This window comes from Erigeron canadensis, chromosome 8 (assembly GCF_010389155.1).
Source record: "Erigeron canadensis isolate Cc75 chromosome 8, C_canadensis_v1, whole genome shotgun sequence".
NCBI classification, from domain to species: Eukaryota; Viridiplantae; Streptophyta; class Magnoliopsida; order Asterales; family Asteraceae; genus Erigeron; species Erigeron canadensis.
In genome coordinates this window covers 6,213,442-6,239,083 of record NC_057768.1, presented here as the reverse complement: position 1 = coordinate 6,239,083, position 25,642 = coordinate 6,213,442, and the positions used below count along the sequence as shown (strand labels likewise).

The following is a 25,642-nucleotide window of genomic DNA, read 5'->3' as shown; positions in this document are numbered from 1 at the left end:
TAAAATATTAAAATCATCCCCATATCCGACCCAAAACCAGCATACCCGGAACGACCCAAAAATGTCGGGTTTCGGATTTTTTCATCGGGTACAGGTTTTTTTGTCATCTTTATATGCAAGTAGCATTTTATGATATTATTATAATTAATACCCGTACGATCTATAGATCACTTATATTCTACTATATATATTTGATTATGTATCATTAAATTATGAGTTAATGACATTAAAAACAAAGTTAAAGGAAAAAAAGAAAACTCATAAATTTTTGAATACAATACATGAATATTAATAGAAGAAAAAAAAAGTTAAATAATCCATAATATATAATTTAAGACAAACAAATACCAAAGTATATAAAGAATAAGATAAGGTTATTTAATAATATAATATTATTATATGATAAGTTGAAAATATATCTAACATATCTCATAAATGAATATTGTGATAACAATTAAATATTTATAATATATTTATCATATTCCTATTATAATACATTAAGTAAGTTATAAAAATTGGGTGAGTATTCCCTCAAGTTAATCTCAACTTGAGGGGTAAAGTTAGGGGGATCATGACCATTATATTGAAATCAATGATTAAGATTCAATATTCATCTTTAAATCTCAATCATTGATTTTCATCCAATGATCAATATCATTGCAACTTTACCCATCAAGTTCTGATAACTTTAGGGAATCTCTACCCATAAAAATTAGAACAATGCTAGAGTGACTAACAAATTATAAACACATTTTGTACAAACTTATGTGTCACTGCTAGAATAGGGCGAGGAAAACATGAAAAGAAAAGAATTTTATTTTAATTGGTCCATCCCATTTGACAAGTTAGTTTGTAAACTTTTGTTTGTATCTTTAGCATTTCTCTAAAAATTATGCATTATACAAATCATTTCTTTACTTTGAAAGGTACGAATTACTCACGAATATCAGGTGGTTTAACATATATTATCTTAATCAGGTTTGTGTTAAAATCTCTCTTAGAATAGGTCCCAAGTTAACCCTCAATGAGAAACATATATCACCTGGAAATTTGGAGAGATTAACTCACCCAAGTTCACTATAGACATTAATAAATGCGGTTATCTCAAATATGTTTAGAATAAGACTTGACCGTCCTTTTATGAAGAAACAAGCTTTATTGAAACTAGACTATTAAGTAATTAATTATTATAAGTAATTATCTATGAGATTTGAAAATCATTACTAGATGTTTGATGAGACTCAAGGACAACTTTGCCTACACGGATTGCTTTTGTGCCCACTAGTCATACCTTTGAATGATTTGCTTTTAAATACTTATACAGTTTTAGAAATTTGTAACGATTACATGGTCTCTGGAGTTGTTCTCTCATCACATTGTCATGATTCGAGTTTTTTTATTCATTTTACGGTCCTCACAGTTAAGATACGCATTGATCTAGAGCATTTTGTATGCGTTGTATCTCTAGATTGTATTCTTGTATCTCTTTATCCATCTAGCCACTTGCTAGCTTGGTTTAACTTATTACATATAATATCCTATCGTCATTCAAAAAAATAAAAAAATTATTGTCTACCAATAGAATATCATCTATATATATTAGAACTCTACTAGCTAGTTGTTTAAGAAAAATGCTGCATACGGCATCATCTGGCCGAGGGGCGGATGTATAACTTAAATACTGGGGGGTAAATGCCCCCTATAGCAGCCCAAACATTCCATGTAATTAGTGTAACTTTTCTTTTGAAACTTGAGGTTTTATCATGACGCCCTCGGCTCAATATTTGGTGTGCCCTCAAGCCCAACAAGCCCAGCTATAAGAATCCATCAAATTTTAATAAGTGTCATGGTTAGAAATAATATAAAAAATATATATATATCGACATGTTATTAAACAAAAACCCACCGTTCCATAATTTCTTTCCCTCGTCCAGTCCACCATGACACATGGCCTATCAAAAGCTACCTTCATAAGCATTTAACTTTAGTTGTAAACTTACAATTGTGCTTTTGGTTTATTATTACTTGTAATCTTAATATGCATATTGAAAATCATTTCTTAGTTACAAATATATTTTTTTTGCCAGTAAATAAAAAGATAAATTTACTTTTAAAAAAGAGATAGTCTTCATATATCACTACCGAATGATACTACTGTACGTGTTTAAAGTTTAGTTTTAGGTTTATTACTTGGTTCCCACGTTATAAGTGATTTCACGTGTTATAAGTAAAACTTCATATTTTTTATACTGGTATATAGTGTTGTTCAATTTAATTTGTGTCATTGTGTTTAGTTGTTTCATTCTTGGTGGATTGTTTATTATTTTTCATCGGTTGTCGCTTCATCACAACAGTAATGGTCATTTCTCTAAATTTCAAGAAAAATTTTTGCCCACATTAATACGAATTTCTGGATCCATCTCTGATCTGGCCTATATAATTCCCTAAATTAATTAAATGATAATGTGATATTGATGTAATGTCCGACATATTGCTTCCATACTTAGACGTTACAAGCAAATTAACTCAACTTAAGATATAATCTTGCTGTGAGGATTGAAGCACATAATCTATATCTATATTCTATATTAAAGTAAACTGTCTATTTTTTTCAACTAATCTACCTTTGAAATACATATTGTTCTATCCTTCCATGTATTTCCCAATGCCTATCCCTAATTCCTAATCTCTTCCTCTCTTGCTCTCACCGGAAGCATAATATATAAACAAATTTTATTTCGACGACAACCACCATCAATCTAAAAAAAAATTGGTTTCATCTCGCTCTCTCTGTTTAACTACATCACCACCACTACCACAAATCACCATTCCTTATGAGCTCTACAATCGGTTAGGTGATATAATTAACCATCACCTTTTCAAAGGTACTGCCGCATCGCGTAGGTACGTGTCTAGTTAAATATTGTATGTATTAGGGTAGTGAAAGCATATATAACTTTTCTTCGATTGGAAACCTGATCTCCCATCATCTGTTTAACTAATTTTATTCAACTTATTTGCGGAATAACTTCAGACTTTCTGTCAAATATTTTGAACCTCGAGTCTTTTTCTACTTTTGTATGCTTTTTTGTACCATATGCCCATGTATTTTCTAACTTTTTGACTTTGGATTGGTTGAAAATAAGACGTTATTAGCATAGATTACTAACAATTAAAAATAGAGTTAATTACTGAAATGGTATCTAACGTTTGCGTCATATTACTGGTTTCATATCTTTTCGTTCGAAATTATGCTGATCATACCCAACGTATGCAAATTTCCACTCAAACCATACTGAATGCTAACGCCGTCACGTCGCCGTTAAACACCTCCCCCCCACGTGACTTGCACGTGAGGGGTAAAGATGTAATATCGTGTTTCTTAATTACTTAAATGGTACCTAACGTTTGCACGATATTGCTGGTTTCATACCTAATGTTTCTTAATTAATAAAATGGTACATAATGTTTAGTTATTAATTTTTTATTTTTTATTTTTGAAAGGTGAATTCCGTTTTAAGCCAATGTCTTAAAACTGGTATTTTATTCACACTGGTGTGGAAGAATTTTCGGTATTATCGGTATTACCAAAAATACTAGCCGGTACGACTATTTTCAATTTGTTTTATTTTTCTTTTATGATGAAAATTTTCCAAAACTTGTTACAATTTAACGAAAATAGTCAAAATGTATTTATAATCCACTCAAAAATAATACGAAATAGGTTTTTCATAACAAAATATAAGTTTAAAGTTCACAAATAATCAAAAATAGCAATAAAGTATCATAAAAACATATTTAAAAAAATTTCAATTTTTTTTCGAAATTACCGGAAATACCGCAATGGTAATACCAGAATATTTGAGAAATACCAGAAATACCGGTCAGTATTTACTGCGACACGAAGCTTAAAGCTATGTTTTAAATACCGTTAGATATCGGCCGATATTTCTGGTATTGCTGGATATTTCTGGTATTATCGTTACGGTATTCCCAATATTTTCAAAAAAGAAAAATTGAATTTTTATAAAATTATTTTATGATACTTTATTGCTATTTTTGGTTATTTGTGAACTTTAAACTTATATTTTGTTATGAAAAACCTATTTGGTATTATTTTTGACTGGATTATAAGTACATTTTGACTGTTTTCGTTAAATTGTAATAAGTTTTGGAGAATAGTCGTATCGACCAGTATCTCGGTAATACCGATAATACCAGAAAATTTTCCACACCGGTATGACTAAAATACCAGTTTTTAAGACATTGGCTTAAAAAGGAATTCACTTTTTAAAATAAAAAAATAAAAAAATTAATAATTAAACATTAGGTACCATTTAAGTTATTAAGAAACATTAGGTATGAAACTTGCAATATCATTCAAACGTTAGGTATCATTCAAACGGCGTTAGCCTCCAGTATGGTCCGAATGGAAATTTGGCTACGCAAACGTTAGATACCATTTCAGTAATTAATTCTTAAAAATATATTTGACACATGAATCTATGATTGAGATCTCTTAAAAAATATATATATTATGTAAACATAACTTGTGTCAACTTTTTTGTTCAAAGTTTTATAACTAACATAAGCATATAAATATGGAAAAATGATCCGTACTGCAGACTTTATCTAAACTTAGGTACTGCCACATTAAAAAAAGTTACAGATTAAACCTTTGAATTTGATAAACATACATAACCCCCTGAATTTTACATAAACCTCATCTGAATTTTACATAATTACATCTGCTTTAGCTAAAATAGGTACTACACGGTTTACTTAACATTTTCCCAAAAATATAGTCTGAGTCAGCATAGAACAAAAAATACAATGGTCCATCACTCCATCATAATAAAGTCTAATGTCATGACAATTGGGCTTCAACTTTATTGACTCATGGGCTGAATGATCTAGTGAGCTAGTAGAAAAAATAACACATTTGATGGGATCCATACTAAGAGGTCCAATACCAGAAAGTTTTGGTTTGGGCGTTTGGCAACTTTGGGATAACAAATACATAAAATACAAGTGAAGCACAAAAGAAACAAAACCAAACATACACTTAAAGACCAACCTAGCTAAAACAAATATAAAGATCGATACAACTGGAAAGATTTGGATTTCTTTACTAATATTAGTGATAAATTTATTAATATACTAGCACGGTGTCCACGCGATGCGGCGGCGGCGGCCGTAATTGCGATGGTGTGATGGTTGGGCGACTTTTGGTGGTGGAGCGGCGTTGAGTTGTGTATATAATTGATGTAAAGGTTAATGTACATATTTTAAGTGATAAAAGGATTGATAGTGTTATTTAATTATTAATGTTAAGGGGATTGTGTATGTGAAAGCATTTTAAGGGGTGCTAAGTGAAAATATTACATATTTTCAACATTACCAAAAATAAAGAGGACTATTCTTTTTATAATACTAGCACGGTGCCCACGCGATGCGGCGGCGGCCGTAATTGCGATGGTGTGATGGTTGGGCGACTTTTGGTGGTGGAGCGGCTTTGAGTAGTGTATATAATTGACGTAAAGGTTAATGGACATATTTTAAGTGATAAAAGGATTGATAGTGTCATTTAATTATTAATGTTAAGGGGATTGTGTATGTGAAAGCATTTTAAGGGATGCTAAGTGAAAATATTACATATTTTCAACATTATCAAAAATAAATAGGACTATTCTTTTTATAATATAGTATAGAAGTATAGATTAATGTTAAGGGGATTGTGTATGTGAAAGCATTTTAAGAGGTACTAAGTGAAAATATTACATATTTTCAATATTACCAAAAATAAAAAGAGATATTCTTTTTATAATATAGTATAGATGATGATTGAGATATACAATACTCTTCAAGTTTTAATAATTATCTTGATATGTGCTACGCATTATCTTGTTCATCTATCTACTTATAAAACATATTAACTTCTTCTATTTTAAGGAAATTCAGTACTTTTTATACCTAAAATACTCTTATTTCTTAATTCTAATTCCTCTATACATCTAATCTATACTTTTATATTATTTAATAAATAAATTAATGATTATATTACAATATCAGTCATTTATCCAAAATATTTCTATTAACCTTTTACGTCAATTAACTTTACATCAATTATCTACACCACTTGGCGATGCCTCCACCACCTACAGTCGCCCCCACCACACACTGTTGCCACTACAACTACTGTCGTATTGCGCGTATTGCGTGGGTACCGTGCTAGTATTTTTAATACTAACTTTTTATATCAATCAATCAATCATTGATCATTTCATTTCATTATGTTAATTTCCATACGAAAGTGTTCCTATCACATAGTACTGATTTAGTACTATATATTTATTTATCAGCCCATTTCATTTGTCAATAATCATTTAACTCATAAATTGCTTTCGTGTTTTTAACAGCTAAACGTCACATTATATCTATTACCACTCCTAAATTGGCGAAAGTTGCTTTGATTTATAAATGGTTTAGTCAATTTTGAACAAACTTGCTAAAAATAATCGTCCTTCCTTTTTTATGTTTAAAGTTAGAAAAGAAGCACCAAAAGAGTAAGCGGTGTCAAACTCTCTGTCAACAAGACCGCATGTGCGCCTCCCATTAAATAAGGGCCATCAAACGTGGCTTACATAGACCTTTAGCATTTGACTCTAACCCAAATTATATATTACCCCCCTCCTAAATTGAGATATATCTTTTAGACCTTTGAATAATCCAAACATCGACTAAACTCGATAATAACGTTTTCTAGAATAGAGACATCTAAATTACGACACATGATGTTTTTACTATGATCTTGCACATACGAGAGTCGTTTAATGACCATATTCTTACCATTGATTGGAAAACCGTTTGATTTGATAACCGGAAAGTTTAATTGTTGCGAGAAGCTTCAAGTTTAATTGTGGGGTCTTAATTGTCTTGTTGAAACGGTTACGTTATTTTCGGTATATTTGTGTTGAACCTTGAACCACTTACTTAGAAATGTTTTTTCATTTTTGAAAGACAGAGCGGATAAATGGCTAACACTCTCAACTTTAGTGCGCCCACGCCGGGTTCGAATCTTGGCAATGCCCTAAAGGCAGTGCCGTCTTTGAGAATGTAAAAAAATTTCGGGGTCTAGCTCGAAAATTAAAAGTGGGCCTCTAATATAGCGGTATAATAGCATAGTGTTAGGACGATAAACGTTTTCGACTATAAAAGACAAAGTATGACAAAACAAAAACTTAGCTTATATTATTAAGTAAATCGTGCGGCTCTCCTTGTATTTTTTAGGCATACCTAAAAAAAAAAGATTAACATTCATAATATTAATTAAAATATGTATAAAATGTATGACAATAATAATAAGCTCTATAAATGTTAATCTGTAAAACTTAACTAAGTTAGATGTTCCCTTGAATCAATAAACAATTAGATAATACGTTATAAATATTTAGAAATGAAGAATACCTATTAAGCAAAAAAGGTTGGACAAGCCTCCAAGAATACCACGTACGACGTTTTATATATGAAATGAATATGAATTGTGATATTTGGAGATAAAGAATTAGGGAAACAGAAAAGATGTCAGTCTGACATTTTCAGGTCTGTGGGATTTTAATTTTTTTGATGGTTAACAAGAGTCCACGTATTTACATAAATACCAATCCAAGGATTTCGAACGAAAATATATACATATATATAGAACTTCTATGAAAAACTGTGGGCCCCCAAAGAAAAGCGGGCCTGGATTTCTAGCACCACTTGAGCCATGTTATAGCCGGCTCTGCCTAAAGGGTTTGCTCACCCATGTGTAGATAAGTATAGCATTGCTAAGGTTCCCCACCATATTTGCATGTGGCAGAATTTGAACCCATGACCCCTTAGAAATAATTTTTGTCATTAATATGTTTGTTCAAAAGTGTGTAAGAAACCAAAAAGTAACTCGTAGTATAAACCTGAACGGGATGTGATATGACAAAATTATCAATATATTAATTCAGAATTCAAGCGGATGCGATGTAACAAAATGCAAGTAGTGGTACGGGGTGTGCCACAAAATGGTTGAATGACTCAAAAAGAAAAACAATGTGAAAAATAATATAGTAACCCGTAATAAAAAATCCGAAAAGAAAAATAAAGAAATATAAAAAAGCGACGTGACAAAGTCCGAACATGATGCAATGAATTTGTATTATAAAATACATAGTTTAATAAAGTTAAAGAAAGCCAATATCCAAAACCAAAACCAAAACCCGAGACACGATGATGTGGCAAATTTTGAAAGGTGAATGAAATAATACGTGTTATGCAAAAAATGGGGACACGTGGCGTAATATCAATGTGCATGCTACTATTCATAAGCATGACTATTAATATAGATGTAATGCAATGAATTTGTATTATAAAATACATAGTTTAATAAAGTTAAAGAAAACCAATATCCAAAACCGAAACCAAAACCAAAACCAAAACCAAAACCAAAACCCGAGACACGATGATGTGGCAAAATTTGAAAGGTGAATGAAATAATACGTGTTATGCAAAAAATGGGGACACGTGGCGTAATATCAATGTGCATGCTACTATTCATAAGCATGACTATTAATATAGATGTATAATATGATGCCAAAGTAAACTTAAATCAACAACCAAAGAGCTAAAAGCAGTGACGGAGCTAGGATTTAAGGTATGAGATCGCCAAAATTCTTTTCAAGATAATAATAAACGTAAAGTAAATATGTAACTTCAAGTTGAGAGTATAATATTTAAGTGTATATTTTGAGGGATTGCCATTTATCTTTACACTAAAAAAATAAATAAACATTACACTAGAAATATAAAGTTTCATAAAATTTGTGGGGTTGTCCGCCACCACATAGCTTCACCACGGGCTAAAAGCATATATAGAGAAACCATAGTCCAGAGCTTACTAGCTTGGCCATATATAGACTGTGTACACATACATATAAACAGTGAAACATTATAAAAAAACAGTGGCCATATATAGACTGTGTACACATACATAAAAAAATGCCCCCTACTTTTAGGAATCCGATTATATAATTTTTTTTAATATATAACTGAAACGTTATAAAAATAAAATTTTAACAACTTCAACTTCTCCTTTCAGCAGATGCAATTGTGACTAGTATAGTCAATAATATTCTATATGCAATGGTTGAATTCGGGAAATAACTAAGCTGTTTCAAGACCTTCAAAACATTTATTGGGTTTTTAAGTTAATCAATTTGTGACGTGTCAATTAACTTCAACTCCATATAAAGTTTACCGGCATCAATATCCGATTTTTTTGTTTATTTATTGTTCTAATCTAATTAAACCTTATATCAGATTAAAGATGAATAAATAAAAATAATTTTAATCAAATGAAATTCTTAATAATTTCAAATGAAAATCTAAATAAAATCACCAAGATATGATCTCAAAATAAAAAATAATAAAATCTAATCAAGAAAAGATTATTAACATAATAATACCTCTAAAAATTAAGAGTAAATCTAAAGCTTTTTGATGTTACTTATAGTCTTTTAGAACTCAATATGAACCCTTTGTGTAGATGAAAAAGTGTGAGGGGGATTTATCCCTTATCTTGTAAATTTCATTTAGATGTTTATTTATTAGTTAAAGTCATTTAGTATAGTTTATTATTGAGGACATAAATTTGTATGTATATACATATTTAACAGCTAAAATATTACTCGTATATATTTATAAAAAAAGAAAAATCCGAACTGATTAAGTTGTGTAAAATTTCCGAGTAATGAAACAGGATGTGACATGGTCTTGGCACGTCATAAGTCACTGTTCACATCAAGTTCTATTGATATAGAACATAATTTAAGCATTAACTTGTTATTAGAATCAAATATATATATATATATATATATATATATATATATAATTTTAAATGTTCAAAAAATATATAATTTTATACTTTTACATTTACAATTAATATACATAGGAATTTTAAAAAATTTTTATATTGGCCGGAGGTCTTGCTTGCCTCCCCTCCGGGCCTTCCCTGCATACAAAGTCTATTGGTGCATGCATACATCTACATAACAGAGTGTACGTACATGTCTATGTTAACGCTTTTTACCACTCTTAATAAGTAACTTGTTTACGTGTAAATATCACGTCTATAAGTTTATAGAAAAAAATAAAAAATAAAAAAACTTAAATGCACGGATGCTAAGGGTATTAGGAGTGATAACAAACAATTTTATCAACCCTGCCAAATTCAACCAACAATATTCATCTACCTCATTTTACCTTTTCAACCCTCTCAATCAACCCTCCAAATCATTTTTACTGACATTCTATAAAACTTTCAACCCTCCTAACTTTCTTTTTACATTTTTAAATAATAAAAAAATAACATTTTATATTAAACTAAAACAATTTTTTCTAATTAAAAAAAACCATTATTAAACTTAAAATTCCATCACATTGATTAAACTAAACAAACTATTTAAAACAAATTATAATTAAAAAAACTAACTAAATATGTAAATATATAATACTCTAAGGTCTGTTTTGTAATATTATACTAACAAACAAAATTATAAAAAAAGGAAAGTTTGTGGTTGCTGGCTTGCAGCACTCATCTTCTTCCCTAGTTACATACATACAGATTTACATATGTATAATATAATATAATATAATATATCACAGTCTTTAAAAAAAATCCCCCATAAATGCACTCATCTTCTTCCCTAGTTTGTTTACCTAATAACAAACTAATATTTATATTAATACTATATTTTATATTATTAAGTGTAATTAAATTATTTATAATATTGTTGTTATTAGTAATTAAAACAATATTTATATTAATACTTTATTTTATATTGTTGTTAGTAATATGGGCAACCCTATTATTATTTCAAGAAAGTAGTTGTTTCTTTCGCAATGACAATTAATAAAAGTCAGAGGCAATTTTTATCGACAGTTGTATTGTATTTAAGACGTCTGGTTTGATCACACACGGATTTTTGTACGTGGCGATCTATTGGGTTAAATCGAATAAGATCCTGGAAGTGTTGATATGCAACAAAGAATAAAAGACAAAATGTACAATAACGAATGTCGTCTATAAAGAAATATTGCAAAGGATAAAAGAGTATACATATTTCTAAGGTTCCAACTATTACATGACTTGATTTTAATACATTCTTAAAATCCAAACTTATCGGATTGTATTTTTACTAAATTTTTACATCTAAATTTATAAGTCTTTTCGGATTGCATAAACTTGATCTTATATTTATAATGTCGTAAACCAAGTGTATTTGATACGGGTCTAAAATATAAAATAATAAGATATCAATACATTAATTAGAACATAAGCCAAACATTAAGGACTACCAGTGTAACTTAGCACAAAAATTGGTACAAGACTGAACATTACATGGGCATAGTTGGAAATTGGAATAAAACCTAAAACAGCCAACTATGATGAGATAATGTTTTATTTATTTGTCTACAAGATAGAGCATCGTGATTCATGGAAGCAACAAATGAATAAATAAGCAAAAAACACTTTGAGAAAAAAAATTGGTTATTAAATAACGGGTTCTTATGTCATTGGGTTAACATGGCAAGGCAGTTTTCCTGTGAAAGAGTTAGATTTGGGAAAACCAAAATTCGAGCATCAGGGGGTAAAATTTACGTTTATTATCATTATCTTTGCGCTTGGGGCAATGACGCAGTTAATGAGGTAATAACCGAGACGCGTCAATTGATGGTTGAAAACTAATTATCATGTCTTCTGGCGAATTAATGTATGGTTTTCTTCCTATTAGGTATAGAATGTGACAGGACTCTCTAGCGTGAACTCGATTAAGACAACATAGTTTATATTCCACATTACTAGCTTGGTACTTGCGCGTTGCGGCAGATACAATTAACATCACAAAATTATCCAATGTACACCTATTTTTCCCCCAAATAGAGTATGTTTAAATCGCAATGTTATACTTATACTAACAAGGGGTGAGTTATGTGTATTCAAGAAGTGTGGATAAGGAGGGTATAAGTGTAATTTCGTCATATGTAACTTTCAACATTTATGAGAGATGATGTATTCTTTCTATAAAAGAGTATAGATGATATTCGATCCGCATCTTAAAAAATTAAAAAATAACGGAAATAATACTATAATAGGGCATAGGTTTTATTTTGAAACAATTAAGGTAACACTAATGTCGATTGGTTTACAAAATATCTCCGTATAATGTACCATAACCGTAACCGTATATATCTAAATAAAATTTTGTAAGGATACACGACTAAATAGTTGAAGGTAGAAACTCCAACGTCCGTGATAGTCGTGTAACAAATAAAGGTATTATGCTAAACATCTGAAATCTATGTGAATTTTATTTTGTTTTCACTAACTGTCCCATTAGCTCTGATAAAATTATTAAATGCAAATGTTATACTTAAAAAGTTTTAACTATTAAGACACCTCTAAAAAATACTTTATAATGTAATATAGACAAGCGATACAAAATTTGTACCTACAGTCTCGCCAATTTTGCTTGTTGGTTGCGTTACAAAAGTGACAATATTGGCACAACCTTGTCGCTTGCCACATCAGTTTTGGTGAACCACATAACCGACAACTCATTTTCCTCGTCAATTTTTTTGGAAAGGATGTATTTGTGTGTGTTAAAATAAGACAGTGAAGAAAGCAAAATGGAGTCAAGGATAAAAAATGTCATGTCAAGATTTGGAAAACATGCAACCGAGGGAGAAATAACTCCACACAAATCCAAGCCAAATTGAAAAGGTTGGTCGGCGTCAGTATATTCACGGGAGTGGTAAAGCTAGGACTTTGTATTTATCAGATGTCAAAATATTTTACAAGTTATCAAGAAGATATAAATACAAGATATCAAGAACATTAGCTTAAAGCTAAGTTACGCATATGAAATTTTAATTGTATGTTTTATTGAGTGGTAAATTAATTTTAAACAAAACCAATACATAAAATAATATGATAAATACATGAGTTTTATAGACATGGTTAAGTAATCACGACTACTTTTGACCTCCATGTAGCTTTGCCACTGTACATAGAAAAAGAAAGAGATACTAAAGAGGTTAGACTAGAGAGTGATGAAAGAGGGTGGACGAGGCACCCAAAGTTCACTTGCATCAGCGTCATCGTACCGATTTTGGTGCCCCAAGCTGCGTGCTGATTGGTACCGCTGCCACTTACCGATTTTCGAGACGGTCAAACCATACGGTCCAAGCCCCTCACCCTAACATATACGAGTATGTATCAGTTTAAAAAGTGTTTGAGGTAGACAGAATATTCCAAAACTGACCTTGGAAGAAGGCTAAATATTCATCTCTCCTCTATCCATGATGATTGTACTTCTCTTTTTATCTTACACACTACTACTTCCACTTCCGTTTTTCTTTGTTTCTTCTTTAATCATATCTCATAATATATATAATACTACATTTTCCACATGAAGACTAACATTTTTCCTCTCTCACCTTTGCTATGGCTTTCTCTTCTTGCCTTTGCCACTATCAATTGGCACTCAAGGTAATTGCTCAATCTCTTCTCTATGGACTTCTTATTGTGGCTGTTTTACTATTTTTGTATCTATGTTTGTGTGTGTGACTCTTTGTTAGTGTCTATGTGTTTGCATATGTTCTAGTGGACTTTATCTATTCAGACCCTTTGTTTATTTGCCCATTTTTTGATCTGGGTATGAATCATTTTGCATTCTTGGATATGAATTAGGCTATTTTTTTCATCCCATTATACTGTATTTCATCCAAATTTGTTTGTGTGTGTGTTATTGGGTTACACATGTTCAATAACTTTACCTTTAATTAACATATAAATGGTTAAATCTCCATTCTACATTCTGGGTGTGTTTCATTTTTTAGATATGTATAAAAAACAAAATCATATTTGGTCAGTTCTGCATAATTTACCAATTAGATATCATGAGTTTTACAAACTTACTGAGCAGTGTTTAGCTCTGGTATTAGATGTTGCAATTTTTGCAAAAAAAGCAAAGCAGAAAGAGTAAGATTTTTGTATGGTTCAAGATTCATGATCCTGGGATCGAGTAGGTTAGACAATTAGTTTTCATACCATCATAATTAGATGCCATGTTTCAAAAAGGACAGTTGCAAAAGTGCTTAAACAATAGACTGGTAAGCGAATAATCCGAATATGCTAAAGAAACACTACTGTCTGTTGTTAAAAAGTAGCGAAATACCAAAGAGTATTTTAAGTGATGGTTTATTGTTTTGCAAGTATGTTTGTTAGTTGTTTACTGTCTAGAAAGGATGCCTATACATCTTGTAAAGTTCACTGTAACTTTCTTTTTCATGTAAATGCTGTCATGCCTAATTTGCAGGCTTTTCTTTGTTATAGATTAACCTTCTCACAACGGCTGCTCAACACTCAAAGTCCACATATGCTCTAAAAACTGTGAATACTGAATTTTATGGCATGCATATTGGATGCAAGCTAAGAAGTGAATGGAGTTTTGCCGGAGGATCACGAGCCATTGTCTTACGGAATCCTAGAAGCTTGAGTCTGCATCGAAAAAATTTACCATTACAAGCTTCATGTAATTGTTTTACCATTTGATTTGTTATCTATAACCTTTTATAGTTTTAATTCCCTTAAAATTTGTTGGATATATGTTCTATTCAACATGACTAATTGTTTGTGTAGGGTTTACTAGTCCGCATTTAGCTGGGGATGCTTTCACGTTAGGAACTGCTGCTGTTCTTCCATTTTATACCCTCATGGTTGCAGCTCCAAAGGCTGAATTGGTAAGAGTTTACGATATCATACTACCTACAAGTGGTCCAGTCTGGTTTTGTGTTGACTGAATCCACGAATGAAATCACCAGTTATTATCGGTTCCAGCCTCTTTGAACCAAATGGAACTAATTTGTTCGAGTGTTGGAACTATACTATAGATATATTATGAATTAGTTTTATTGTAGTAATATCCGACACCTATAACCACAAATCAAGCTGAACAGGCGGTTTGAAATTCTCTCAATACTATATGCAATAAATGTCAGAACTAGACTACCCGCTTTGGTAAAGATTTCATGATGAGAGCGTTATGTAGCAGGAGTGGCAAAATGGCAGATCTGGAGAGTCTGCTGAACAGTTGATGACGCGTTTGTGTAAACGTGGGTAATTTGTAATGCAAGATATGTTTCAGCCAAGCGTATGTTTTACATTATTGACTTTGTTTATCTTATAACTAATCAGTGTGCTAATATATGACAAAAACTATATCATAACCTAAACTTTTGACGTATCATTATTGACTTTTGACATGACCTATTCCCTTCCAAGTTAAATATTTTGGCTTCACGAATTTGACCCCTTAGTCCTTTACAGATAAAAGATAGCCCCTATCGACCCATCTGTTTGTAATGGGTAGAAGTTGCCAGCTCTGGTTTGTAGTTACCCCCCTAGCTACTTGTATATGACTTTAATCAATGTACATGTTATGCCAGAAACTAGCATAGGGATGACTGTCAAATGTAGTGAACTTAGTGATTGTGGCTCGATGTTTGTGCAACCGTAGCTGGCCATTGCGAAACACCCTGTTAACACGAATATTAAGTGATAAAGGATCCTCTTCGTTTGTTTCTCTGTGATGCAGACTAAAAAGTGTATGAGAAGTAGCATACCATTTGTTGTGCTTGGGGTTCTATACTCGTACCTTCTATATCTATCATGGACACCCGATACTATCAGATATATGTTTGCAAGCAAATACTGGCTGCCAGAGGTATGTTTTTAACTTAAACATTAAAGCCTATATAGATTGTTTGTTGTATACTGAATCTTCATTCCCAGACAATCTTTAACTTTATCCATGGCCTATTCACAGCTTCCTGGAGTGGCTAAGATGTTTTCTAATGAGATGACATTAGCTTCTGCTTGGATCCATTTGTTAGCCGTTGATCTCTATGCTGCAAGGTAGCTCAGCTTGTTTCCTCTCCGTATGTGTATGTGGGTGACTAGAGGTGACAAGAAAGGACAGGTTGGGTGGGTTGGATAATGGGTTCAGTCGAAACAGGTTGGTTTTTTTGGACAGGTCAGTTCGGGTTGACCCCCACAAAGATTATTTGGTACATTTCTTAAGATGTTTGACAATCAGTTAATATGTTCAATATGATTATAAAAATATATCATTACAATAGTAATCTATATGAATATATGATAGAGAGATAAGGATTCATGGGGTTGTATATTGGTATCATCTAAAAATACACTTTTGGTTTACTTTCAACCTGTCTGACCCGTTTGAGATAAACACAACAGAAAACCCATCAAGTAAACTGGTCAAAACTGTCTTCACTATGCTGACCATGGCAGTCAAACCTTATTCTAACCTATCATAGTTTGGATTACATAAAACAGAAGTGTGTATCAAGACGGGTTGGAGAACGAGATAGAGATCCGCCATTCGGTATCTCTTTGCCTGTTATTCTGCCCAATCGGAATACTCATTCATGCCATTACGAAGGCCTTCACCAGCGCATCCAGAAAATCAAAAACTGAGATTCACTGATGTTCATTTATTACGCTTTAAATTTAGCCAAGTGTTGATGTGTAGACTAAACTTAAACTCTATGGGTTCTTTTTTTTTAATGATTATGGGTTTTTTGCATTATACTTTACAGGGCATGTGAGTTTGTATAAACATGGACAAAAAACAAATCAGTAGAACATAGTTGCTACAAATTTTAAAAAGAATGGGTGTAACTTTCATAAAACAGATTTAGTATGGTCACTTTCGAGTAAACGTGGTAAAATTTTTGACATGGAACATGTTCACTGATTACTTCAAGTCTTCTAATTACGGTCATTGGCTTGGTCTATGTGTGTCAATGGACAGCTTGCACGTCTTATCATGATTATTTCTGCAACTCTTGCGTCCTAAGTAGTTCCTTTTACGTTGATAAATCAATTATTTAAAAAATATTAATACTACACCGAAACCGAAGGTACTTGAGAAGCCCACACAGAAAATACCGCACTGGTTGAACCCTAAATAGTCCTACAACCATATAGCATAAGCTTAAGTGGTACGAAGTGGGTGTTCTACTTTTACATGGCATAAGACAATAAGTAGATGGACATATAGCTCATCTTACTACAAGCATGTTCCACATTGCCATAGAAAACTAATCCACCAGTTTAAACTTCATCTACCTGATATAGCTTGGATTGATAGGCCACTAGGAAGTGCACATAACATTTTCTTTCGAAATTAATCCAATACCTTGAGCAAGAGGCGTAAATGCGTAATGCTGTACCTTCAGAAGACCAGCTAGCCAAACCGAACCACGTATAAAGTAGACAGTAAAATTTCCAATCTATGTACAGCTGCCGTTCAAATTCATTTTTCTAGTGTTTAGATACGAAAGCTTTATACCGAGTTTTTTTACTCCTACATAACATCAATTGGATGGGATTTGTTCATATTATACAGAGTTAGTAGCTAACTGAAAGTTGGTTTAACTACAAATCAAGATTAATCAAGATCGGGTTAGGAAAATACAAACTGAATCCCAGATTTGGATCCGAGGTTTAACTGAACAACATCCTTTATTGAGTAACACTAACATGCTAAAAACCATGTGATGCTTCACCATAGTCGATTACTAAAAGAATGCCCTGGATCTTATAGAAAAAAGATTCCTAAAGAATAGTCTCAACATCCAGAAGAAACAAAAAAGAGAAGATAAAAATCCAATGGCCTCAACACTGAGCGCGAGTTTGCATACCTCAATGAATAACACTTGCTACCGAAACCAATCTTTACACGAAGATTATAAACTACCATTTACCTATTATTCATCACCGCTTTGATCATACAAAGTTAGGACTTCTGAAAGGGTTGATCACACAGTTGAGTTAATGCTTCTGCTGAGCAGTTCTTATCATTTTCCAACACCTTATCCTTCTAAACCTTTAATCCATGACAAGATCACTTCTGCACCTTTTTCCCACGAACAATCGAGCATCATGTCATGAGCAACCCCTTCAACACATACTGGTTGCACACCATAGAAACTCGCGGTTTCCTCAAGCCCCTTTGTATCCTGTAAAGAATCAAGCAGTCATACATAATGTAACACACAAACACACACACACACAGCTCAATTAGTTTAAAAAGAGTAAAAACTACAAAAAAAAAATATATTATTCAATAGTCTACATGATTTTATTGCGAAAACACATTATGGTTTTACCCTGAAGTGTAATAGAATGACAGAAACCTTAATATTTAAATTAATAATATGCAACGTTTACCACAACAAAGTCATTTTCTGCACCCATAACCAGAACTGTGGTTGAACGGTTTGACATTGATGCAACCGGAAGTGAAGCATTGAGCTTTTTTAGATCAAACAACGGCATTCTTGAACTTTCTGTCATCAATTCTTGATAACTGAAGGTAACAACTTTCTAGCATTATACTCAACTATTTTCGAATGGAATGATACAATGAAGTTAATTATAATACACCGCAAAGTAAACTATATACACACCGTTGGACAAGATGGTCATCCATTTCCTGGGAGAAAAATGTTTCCTTGCAAAGGGGTAATGATGTTTGAAAAGCTTTAGCTGCTAAGCTCATAGTGACCTGAAAAGGTTTGTTATAAAGTTTTGGTTATGATAAAATCTAGTCTTGAAAAACTGCAACCCAAATCCAGAGGTTAAGGTTCCAATAATGGAAGAAGAATGCAAAGACCTTTTTCTTTGTGGCTACTGAGATTCTCCAGAAGACATTGAAAAATCTCTGCTGGCTACCAGCCTACCAGGGCATTGAAATCCATACCCCGTAAAGTTTGACCGTATATATGTTTTCATAGAGGTGGCAAAATGGGTGGGTTGAGTCAGGGTCAGAACAGATAAGTTTTAGTGCAGGTCGAAACGCTCAAGTTGACCATCCGACAAACACTAACGTGTCATGCATCATTAGAAAGGCTTCATTATTACAACAGCAATACAAAGTTCACTAGTAAAGTAATTTAGAGGGTTCAATGCTTTTCAATACACTTCCGATGACTTTCAACTAATTTAACCCATTTGATTCGTTATTTTTTTAGGTATATCTGTTAGCTTAACCTATTTGACCCATTTTAGAAAAAAAAAAAAACATAACCCAAATTGATCCCCTCATAGAGACATTGGTCGACATTTCCACCTATAAGTTTTCTGAGTTACGAATATTAGAAATGGGATATAAATATAATGTACCTTAAAGGCAGCAACAGGTTTTGTGAAAATATATCGCCATACTAAGCCACTGACCACCAAAACAGAACTTGTTAGCCGTCTCATATGTTAACATGAAAACTAAAGTTTAAGGCATGAATGCAACCTATTCCCAGTAGGGGGCACAGAGCAAATAAGTACAGATCCAGCAACATCTGCAAGCGATCATGTCTAACACAAGTTTATATCTAATTCTCACCATAAAAAGTGTGGCATAACATTTTGAGTTAAAATCCGATAAAGAAGCTAATTTTTATCTTAAACCAGTCTGGGTTCACCTAAATTGCTAAATGAATAATAGTCTTGCATAAAGGCTAAACACAGAATTTTGGGATTAAATTCGTTATCAAGATGCTTCAAAATCGACAAAACCTTAGAATGACTTACTTCCTTTGGAATCTTTTCCAAAATTTTCAATGTAGTACTGAACGATAAGCCCTCCAAACGAATGTCCAATCAACACCGGGGACAATGTGGTTTGTTTCTGGATGAAATGGGCAATATCGGCTGCGTGTGTCTATTGTTTCATTAAGTAGATTATCAACAGATGAATTACAAAACTCATTGTAACAGGTAAGCCTATCCAAAAACAGACAACAATTCACAAAAGTACCTGAAGAGAACCTGCTACTTGACCATCCGGTGCATCACTTTCACCCTGCCCATTATTCCAAACTATGATTTGATATGGTAATTGGGTCACAACTCACTTGCATAAATTATAAACCATCAACAGATGAATTGGTACTTGAGAGAACTTGAGACTTTGAGGTCTTACATTCAAACCCTGGTGTGAGCAAAAATTTCATGGGGCTAGAGCTTGGGGGTTTTTCGGTAACATGAGTTGGTTATATGAATAGGCAATGTCGCTGAGCCTAAATTTACCGGTTGAAAAAAAAAAACTAGCATAGATCATAATCACACAAAATTCTACTCAAACTATCACTCATATATTTTGACTAATCAACTACCAGGGTTTTGTCTCAGGTTTTCGACTCGTTCCCATGCTTTCGACTAGGTGATTGTCCTAAAGTAGATATGCAACCATTGTATAATATAGTTGTTATACATGTATCAATCAATATAAAGCCTATACATATAATTAGAGATAGATATATTTACCTGCCCCAATAGGCTGAGGGCATACGAATCAAACCCATTTTCAGAAAAGAAAGGCAACCAATGTTCCGCCCAGCACCAAGCTGCATGAAAGCTTCCATGGATGAACACTAATGGTGGTTTCTCATTTGGGTATTTGTTTTTCAGACCCTTTTGATAGATGACTTCCATGTTCAGCCCAGAAGGGAGTTGGTGAAATTTACGAGATTGCCCTTGTTTCAGTGTGTATGGAACCTTCATTTTGTAGTCCTTGTTGAGAATGGCTTTGGGCATTTTGGTAAAGGGGATGCTTGCAAGAACATAGCCATGAACTGCAGCCATTGTTTTGGTTTCAAGAGAAACTTTTTGGCTGCTTTTTCTTTAATCATTTGAGTAGTCGAGTGTGATGAAATTTGGTGTTTTCTAAATGGACCCTTTGAATATCTATTGTTTTCAGATATGCACCTTTTAGCAGTTCATTCCTACGTATTCACCCTACAACAAAGTATGTGATCCCCTTGAGATTGGAAACGAAATATAAACACCCGTAGCTCTACCCGAGTGTAGCGTTTACTTCAAAAAGAGTTCCGGCAAAAATGTGTGCATAAGTGTGTGGATGAGAGTGTATGACGCATTCACGCATCATATCACACATGGGTTGGGACTTGGGAATACTCTAGAGTCTAGAATGAAAAGGCGAGATTTGAGAACATACTGTTTTAGGCGACATTGCTTATTGAGTTACCCTTATTGGTAATGTATAAATTGTTATTAATAGACCAGAATATACAACAATCAGAAATTGCTAGTTTGCTACTGGAAATTGGTTTTTCCTCAGAATGTATAGCACATGATATTTTGAAGGTGCAGCGAGAAGATAGAACATCAGTCATGCCGTGACACTCTTGTGGCTGCACATCTTAAACATGATCTTCCTGAAACATGTATCGGCTTCTAGATGCATTGATGCAACATCATGTATCGTGTCATGTGATGTAGATTTTGAAACAGACAATCAAGTATTGATGTTCAGTGTTTATCTTGTGCAACATAGTTTCAGCTTTGTTTAAGTAGTCATATATACCTTGATCATTCCTCAAGTTGAGTGCTTTCATGGCAGAATGGAATAAGCATATGGTTTATGACTAAACAAGCTAAAATGTGACTACCAATACGTGAGTGACCATATTAATATGAACCTATGCTCTGGAAGGCAATTCTACTTGCACAGTGATCAGCATTATGGAATGGCTTCATAGATACATCAACATGCCACTCCCTTCAATAATCTACACTAATCAGTGAAATAAAGTTAAGGATCTAAAATGATGTTTTTGGGGTGTAATGTAACCATAGTTTTGAGGAAAGATGTACATAATTGTGCAAATTGAAAGAAACAAACAGACAACATAACAGACTTTAAAATAAAATGCAGGTTCTATATCAAAATATCCCAAACATTAAAGGCAAAATAGATAAGAAAACTTGAAACTGGCAATCTTAAATATTTCCTAGACAAAATAAGGATGATCTGAAAATCTTGACGTCAAATAACAGATTAACCATAAAGTTGCATTTGAAAAGACAACAAAAATTAAACCAAGATTCTCAACATGAGTTTCCTCTAAGGCTCGGTGATGGGATATTCAAAGACAACATCTTTCCCGCAAAGCTTCCTGTAAACCCCAGCAAAAGTTTCCAGCTTGTACTCAGTGTCATTTCTTGCCTTAGGGTCCAAATAGATCTGCAACGAATGATAGGCAAATGAGGTCAATACAGATTGTATCTTTTACATAATGTATCACATTTGAAACATCGACAGAAAACTACCTTGATGATTTTGGTGCCATCAACTCTGAATCTGACACGTTTTCCAACAATCTCAGCAGGGTGAACAATATCCTCAAGCATAGCATCATGCACAGCTGTCAAGGTACGGTTACGGGGTCGTTGAACTGCTGAACCCTTCTTTGGTGGTGGCAACATCCTTCTGGTTGCAATCAAAACAACTTCCTGCAAACAATCAAAAGCCAAAATTACAAACAAGACTATCAACATGGTAATGAATGGATGCACAAGAGTAATGAAAGCTACAAGAACAGGGTGAAATGGGTAAGCCAAGCAACATTTCTCAAAACACAGAGCTTCTGAAACATATGAAAAGGAATAAAAAGTCGAATCATGTTTAACCAAAAAAAACATTTCATGTTCATTTCTTTTTGGTAATAAAGTGTTAAGTTCCATTACACAAAAATTAACTGTTACAATTAGAATCGTATTGTGGTAATCCAATAAACAGTTCCAAAACTAAGTATCGAGTTGGTACTTTATTTCAAGAAAAAAGAAGTTACCTTGCCACTGAACTTCTTCTCGAGCTCTCTAACAAGCTTGAGATGGATCTTGCGGAAAGCTTTCCTCAGTCTGTAAGGAACATTGATCACCACAGCCTTCCTAGTTCCAGAGACATCAATTTGACTGCAAAAAAAGCATAAAAAACCACCATCAATTCATGTCGCAGACAAAAAAAAACAAAATGAACAAAAATGAACCCTTACTTAGCGCCAGTGATGTAAAGGTCCTTCAAATCACTCTTGAGATCTTGGTTTGCAGCCTCCAAATCAAACAATGCCTATCGAAACAAACAAACTTCAAAGTCAGAAAACACGAAAACATACGTTGTGTCAAAACAAAAACAAAAAGGTAAAACATAACCTGTGCAACGGACTCCTCAAACTCGCTGGGCTCGACATCCTTGTCCTTCTGAATCTTCTTCCTTGAAGTATACATTTTGAGGGTTCAAACTAATCAACAAAGACAATAAAAACCCATTTCAATTACAGAAAATATGGCATTTATGTAAACTCACAACAAACAATACAAAAAATCTATATACTTTTTATGCAAATTCTTATACATAAAAAGGGCTAAAACTATCCTTATCCTTTCATACCACAAAATTCACAAAAAAATTTCAAAAAAAAAAAAGGCAATCTACTGGTCTTAAATGCAGACAAGTTTCAATTTTTAGCATGATAATTTGATAGCACAATATAACTAATATCAGACTTATCTAAAAACAATCCATTTAACAAGCATTTTTGTGGTTCATAATAACAAAAAAATTTAAATAATTAAAGGCATAACAGAATATATTAATAGGATAATAAATGATGGAAAATGATAAAGCAGGTTAACAAACAACAAGGTTTATACTAGAACAACCATATATAATTATATACATACAGATCAAAAATACAACATAAACAAATGATGACATATATATATATATAAGTACCAGTGGATGATATATATATATAAATCTATAAAATGAGAGGAAGAGGAGATATGTGTACCAAGATAGAATGAAAGGAAAAGCAGGCAGCTTTGATGAGTAAAAACACACACAGTCGGCTGAGAAAGCAAATGAAAACCCTAAACTCACTTTATATATGCTTCATCAGGTTTTCTTTGGGCTGGGCTGGGCCTGGCTTTACACTATTTTTCAAGCTGTATCTATTTGACTATTGGATTGAGTAGCCCAAACCATAAAAAAATAACTTAACTTATATATATATATATATATATTTCTATCTAGGGGTGAGATATTTTGAGACCACCTCTTATTTTAAGACCAACTAGGACCATTGATTTTTATACACCATCATCATCTACTACGATATACAAGACTTTTTTTTTGTAAAAACACTAAGATGATGATGGTGGTGTGTAAGTTACGAAAATCAATGGTCATTTTTTGGACTTTTTTTAGTTGGTCTCAAATTATCTTTTTCCCTTCTATATATCTATATCTATACTATATTATAAAGCAAATAGGATTTTAACTTTTAAGTTTCAAATTTCAACAATGTACACATGTTCTACAATACATGTAAACCACATTTTAAGTTTTAAGATTTACTTCCCAAAATGTCCCTCACATCTCTTATATATTTATCTAAATAATTATAATACTCTTTCTCTCTCCTTAAATCTCAACTACTCATTATTTTTTGTTCTCCATAAATCATTTTATTTCTCTAATTCATTCAAAATCTTTTATCTCAAAAACCGTACATCGATAAATTATAAAATTTATATGGGTGTTTTTAAAATTCATGTTCTTTCATTAGAGAGGTCATTTGATATACTTGTGACGAATTTTTAAATCCGAGGGCAGAGCTCATACGGATAAAGCCGGATCCCGTCAGGTAGATCACCTCATCACCGCTACCGCCTCCACCGCCATTACACATACCGCCCTGTCATCACCTCCATCACCACCGCAATGCGCATGTACCTAACTCTCGTTTAGAATAACGAGAGCATGAACATTTTTTCTTGTTTTTCTTGTCGTCGTTACTTCATAAATTATAAATCAACACAACCTATAACGACTAATAAAGCATGTAAATGAAAAATTAAAACAAAAAAAAGACATATATGAGAACTTTTCTTTGGCCCTTGGATAAAAAGACTATATTAACACAAATATAACGATTGTAAAAGTAAAAGAAAACATATAACATCGCAAAACTTCAATCAAGCAAAAATTATTTATCACTGGAGAGAGATAAGGGGTAAGGTGTAATTGACACACTTCTTCGGTTTGTCCCTTTGACATTTTTGTCGAAGATAATCCCAACTCTCAACTTCTAGAAAAAAATGACATTTTTTTTCCAAGTAAAATCAAGGAAAAAATACATAAAAGGGTAACTTATTTACACAAATTTCCTATTAAAGGTAACCTATTTTGTTTTCGTCTATTTAAAGGACCCTATTTTCAAAATTTTCTTAATAAAGGGTATTTCGTTAGTTTTGGACAGACGACGCCCGTTAAGTGTCACGTCATCGATGCCACGTCATCAGATTTGCCGATGTGGCAGTTGACTTTGACTAACTTATATATGTTCGTTTTGGATAAGTTAGTCAAAGTCAACTGCCCCGTCAGCAAATCTGATAACGTGGCATCGGTGATGTGGCACTTAACGGACGTTGTTTGTCAAAAATTAACGAGATACTCTTTATTAGGAAATTTTTAGAAAGAAGGTTTTTTAAATAGACGAAAATAAAATAGATTACTTTTAATAGGAAATTTGTGTAAATATAATATTTTTTATGTATTAAACCCTAAAATCAACACTATGAAGCCAATAAAAATGAATTTTACCTAAGTGTGGGACCACCTTACTTAGTATTTGGCCCTTTTTAGCACAACACACT

General features: G+C 32.7%; 3 protein-coding genes and 1 pseudogene across 5 annotated transcripts; 2 read left to right on the top strand and 2 right to left on the bottom strand.

The window, feature by feature from the left end:
• The first annotated feature begins 11,705 nt into the window (after positions 1–11,705).
• Positions 11,706–11,834, top strand: LOC122580691 (annotated as a pseudogene).
• Positions 11,835–13,334: 1,500 nt separating this feature from the next.
• Positions 13,335–16,706, top strand: LOC122578641 (protein ABA DEFICIENT 4, chloroplastic). 3 transcript variants are annotated; one of them, XM_043750647.1, is made up of 6 exons: positions 13,335–13,401; positions 14,429–14,627; positions 14,735–14,835; positions 15,690–15,818; positions 15,921–16,009; positions 16,435–16,706. In XM_043750647.1, exons 1-6 carry the CDS (start codon positions 13,393–13,395, stop codon positions 16,592–16,594), a joined length of 687 nt encoding a protein of 228 aa, XP_043606582.1. In that variant the 5' UTR covers positions 13,335–13,392; the 3' UTR covers positions 16,595–16,706. The 3 variants fall into 3 exon arrangements, with proteins under 3 accessions (XP_043606582.1, XP_043606580.1, XP_043606581.1); XM_043750645.1 differs by lacking the exon at positions 13,335–13,401 and adding an exon at positions 13,457–13,582; XM_043750646.1 differs by lacking the exon at positions 13,335–13,401 and adding an exon at positions 13,467–13,582 and having other exon boundaries at positions 16,454–16,706.
• A 991-nt stretch (positions 16,707–17,697) lies between these two features.
• On the bottom strand, positions 17,698–20,803 carry LOC122578795. Its single transcript, XM_043750832.1, has 8 exons — positions 20,447–20,803; positions 19,938–19,982; positions 19,712–19,841; positions 19,431–19,479; positions 19,307–19,355; positions 18,592–18,689; positions 18,353–18,491; positions 17,698–18,141 (listed from the first exon to the last, which is right to left on the bottom strand). The coding sequence occupies exons 1-8, from the start codon at positions 20,762–20,764 to the stop codon at positions 17,995–17,997; spliced, it is 975 nt and encodes a 324-aa protein (XP_043606767.1). The 5' UTR covers positions 20,765–20,803; the 3' UTR covers positions 17,698–17,994.
• A 1,037-nt stretch (positions 20,804–21,840) lies between these two features.
• On the bottom strand, positions 21,841–23,851 carry LOC122578110 (40S ribosomal protein S7-like). The gene is made up of 6 exons (XM_043749992.1): positions 23,776–23,851; positions 23,135–23,223; positions 22,978–23,051; positions 22,774–22,897; positions 22,253–22,435; positions 21,841–22,166 (listed from the first exon to the last, which is right to left on the bottom strand). Exons 2-6 carry the CDS (start codon positions 23,207–23,209, stop codon positions 22,047–22,049), a joined length of 576 nt encoding a protein of 191 aa, XP_043605927.1. The 5' UTR covers positions 23,210–23,223; positions 23,776–23,851; the 3' UTR covers positions 21,841–22,046.
• Between the last annotated feature and the right edge of the window lie 1,791 nt (positions 23,852–25,642).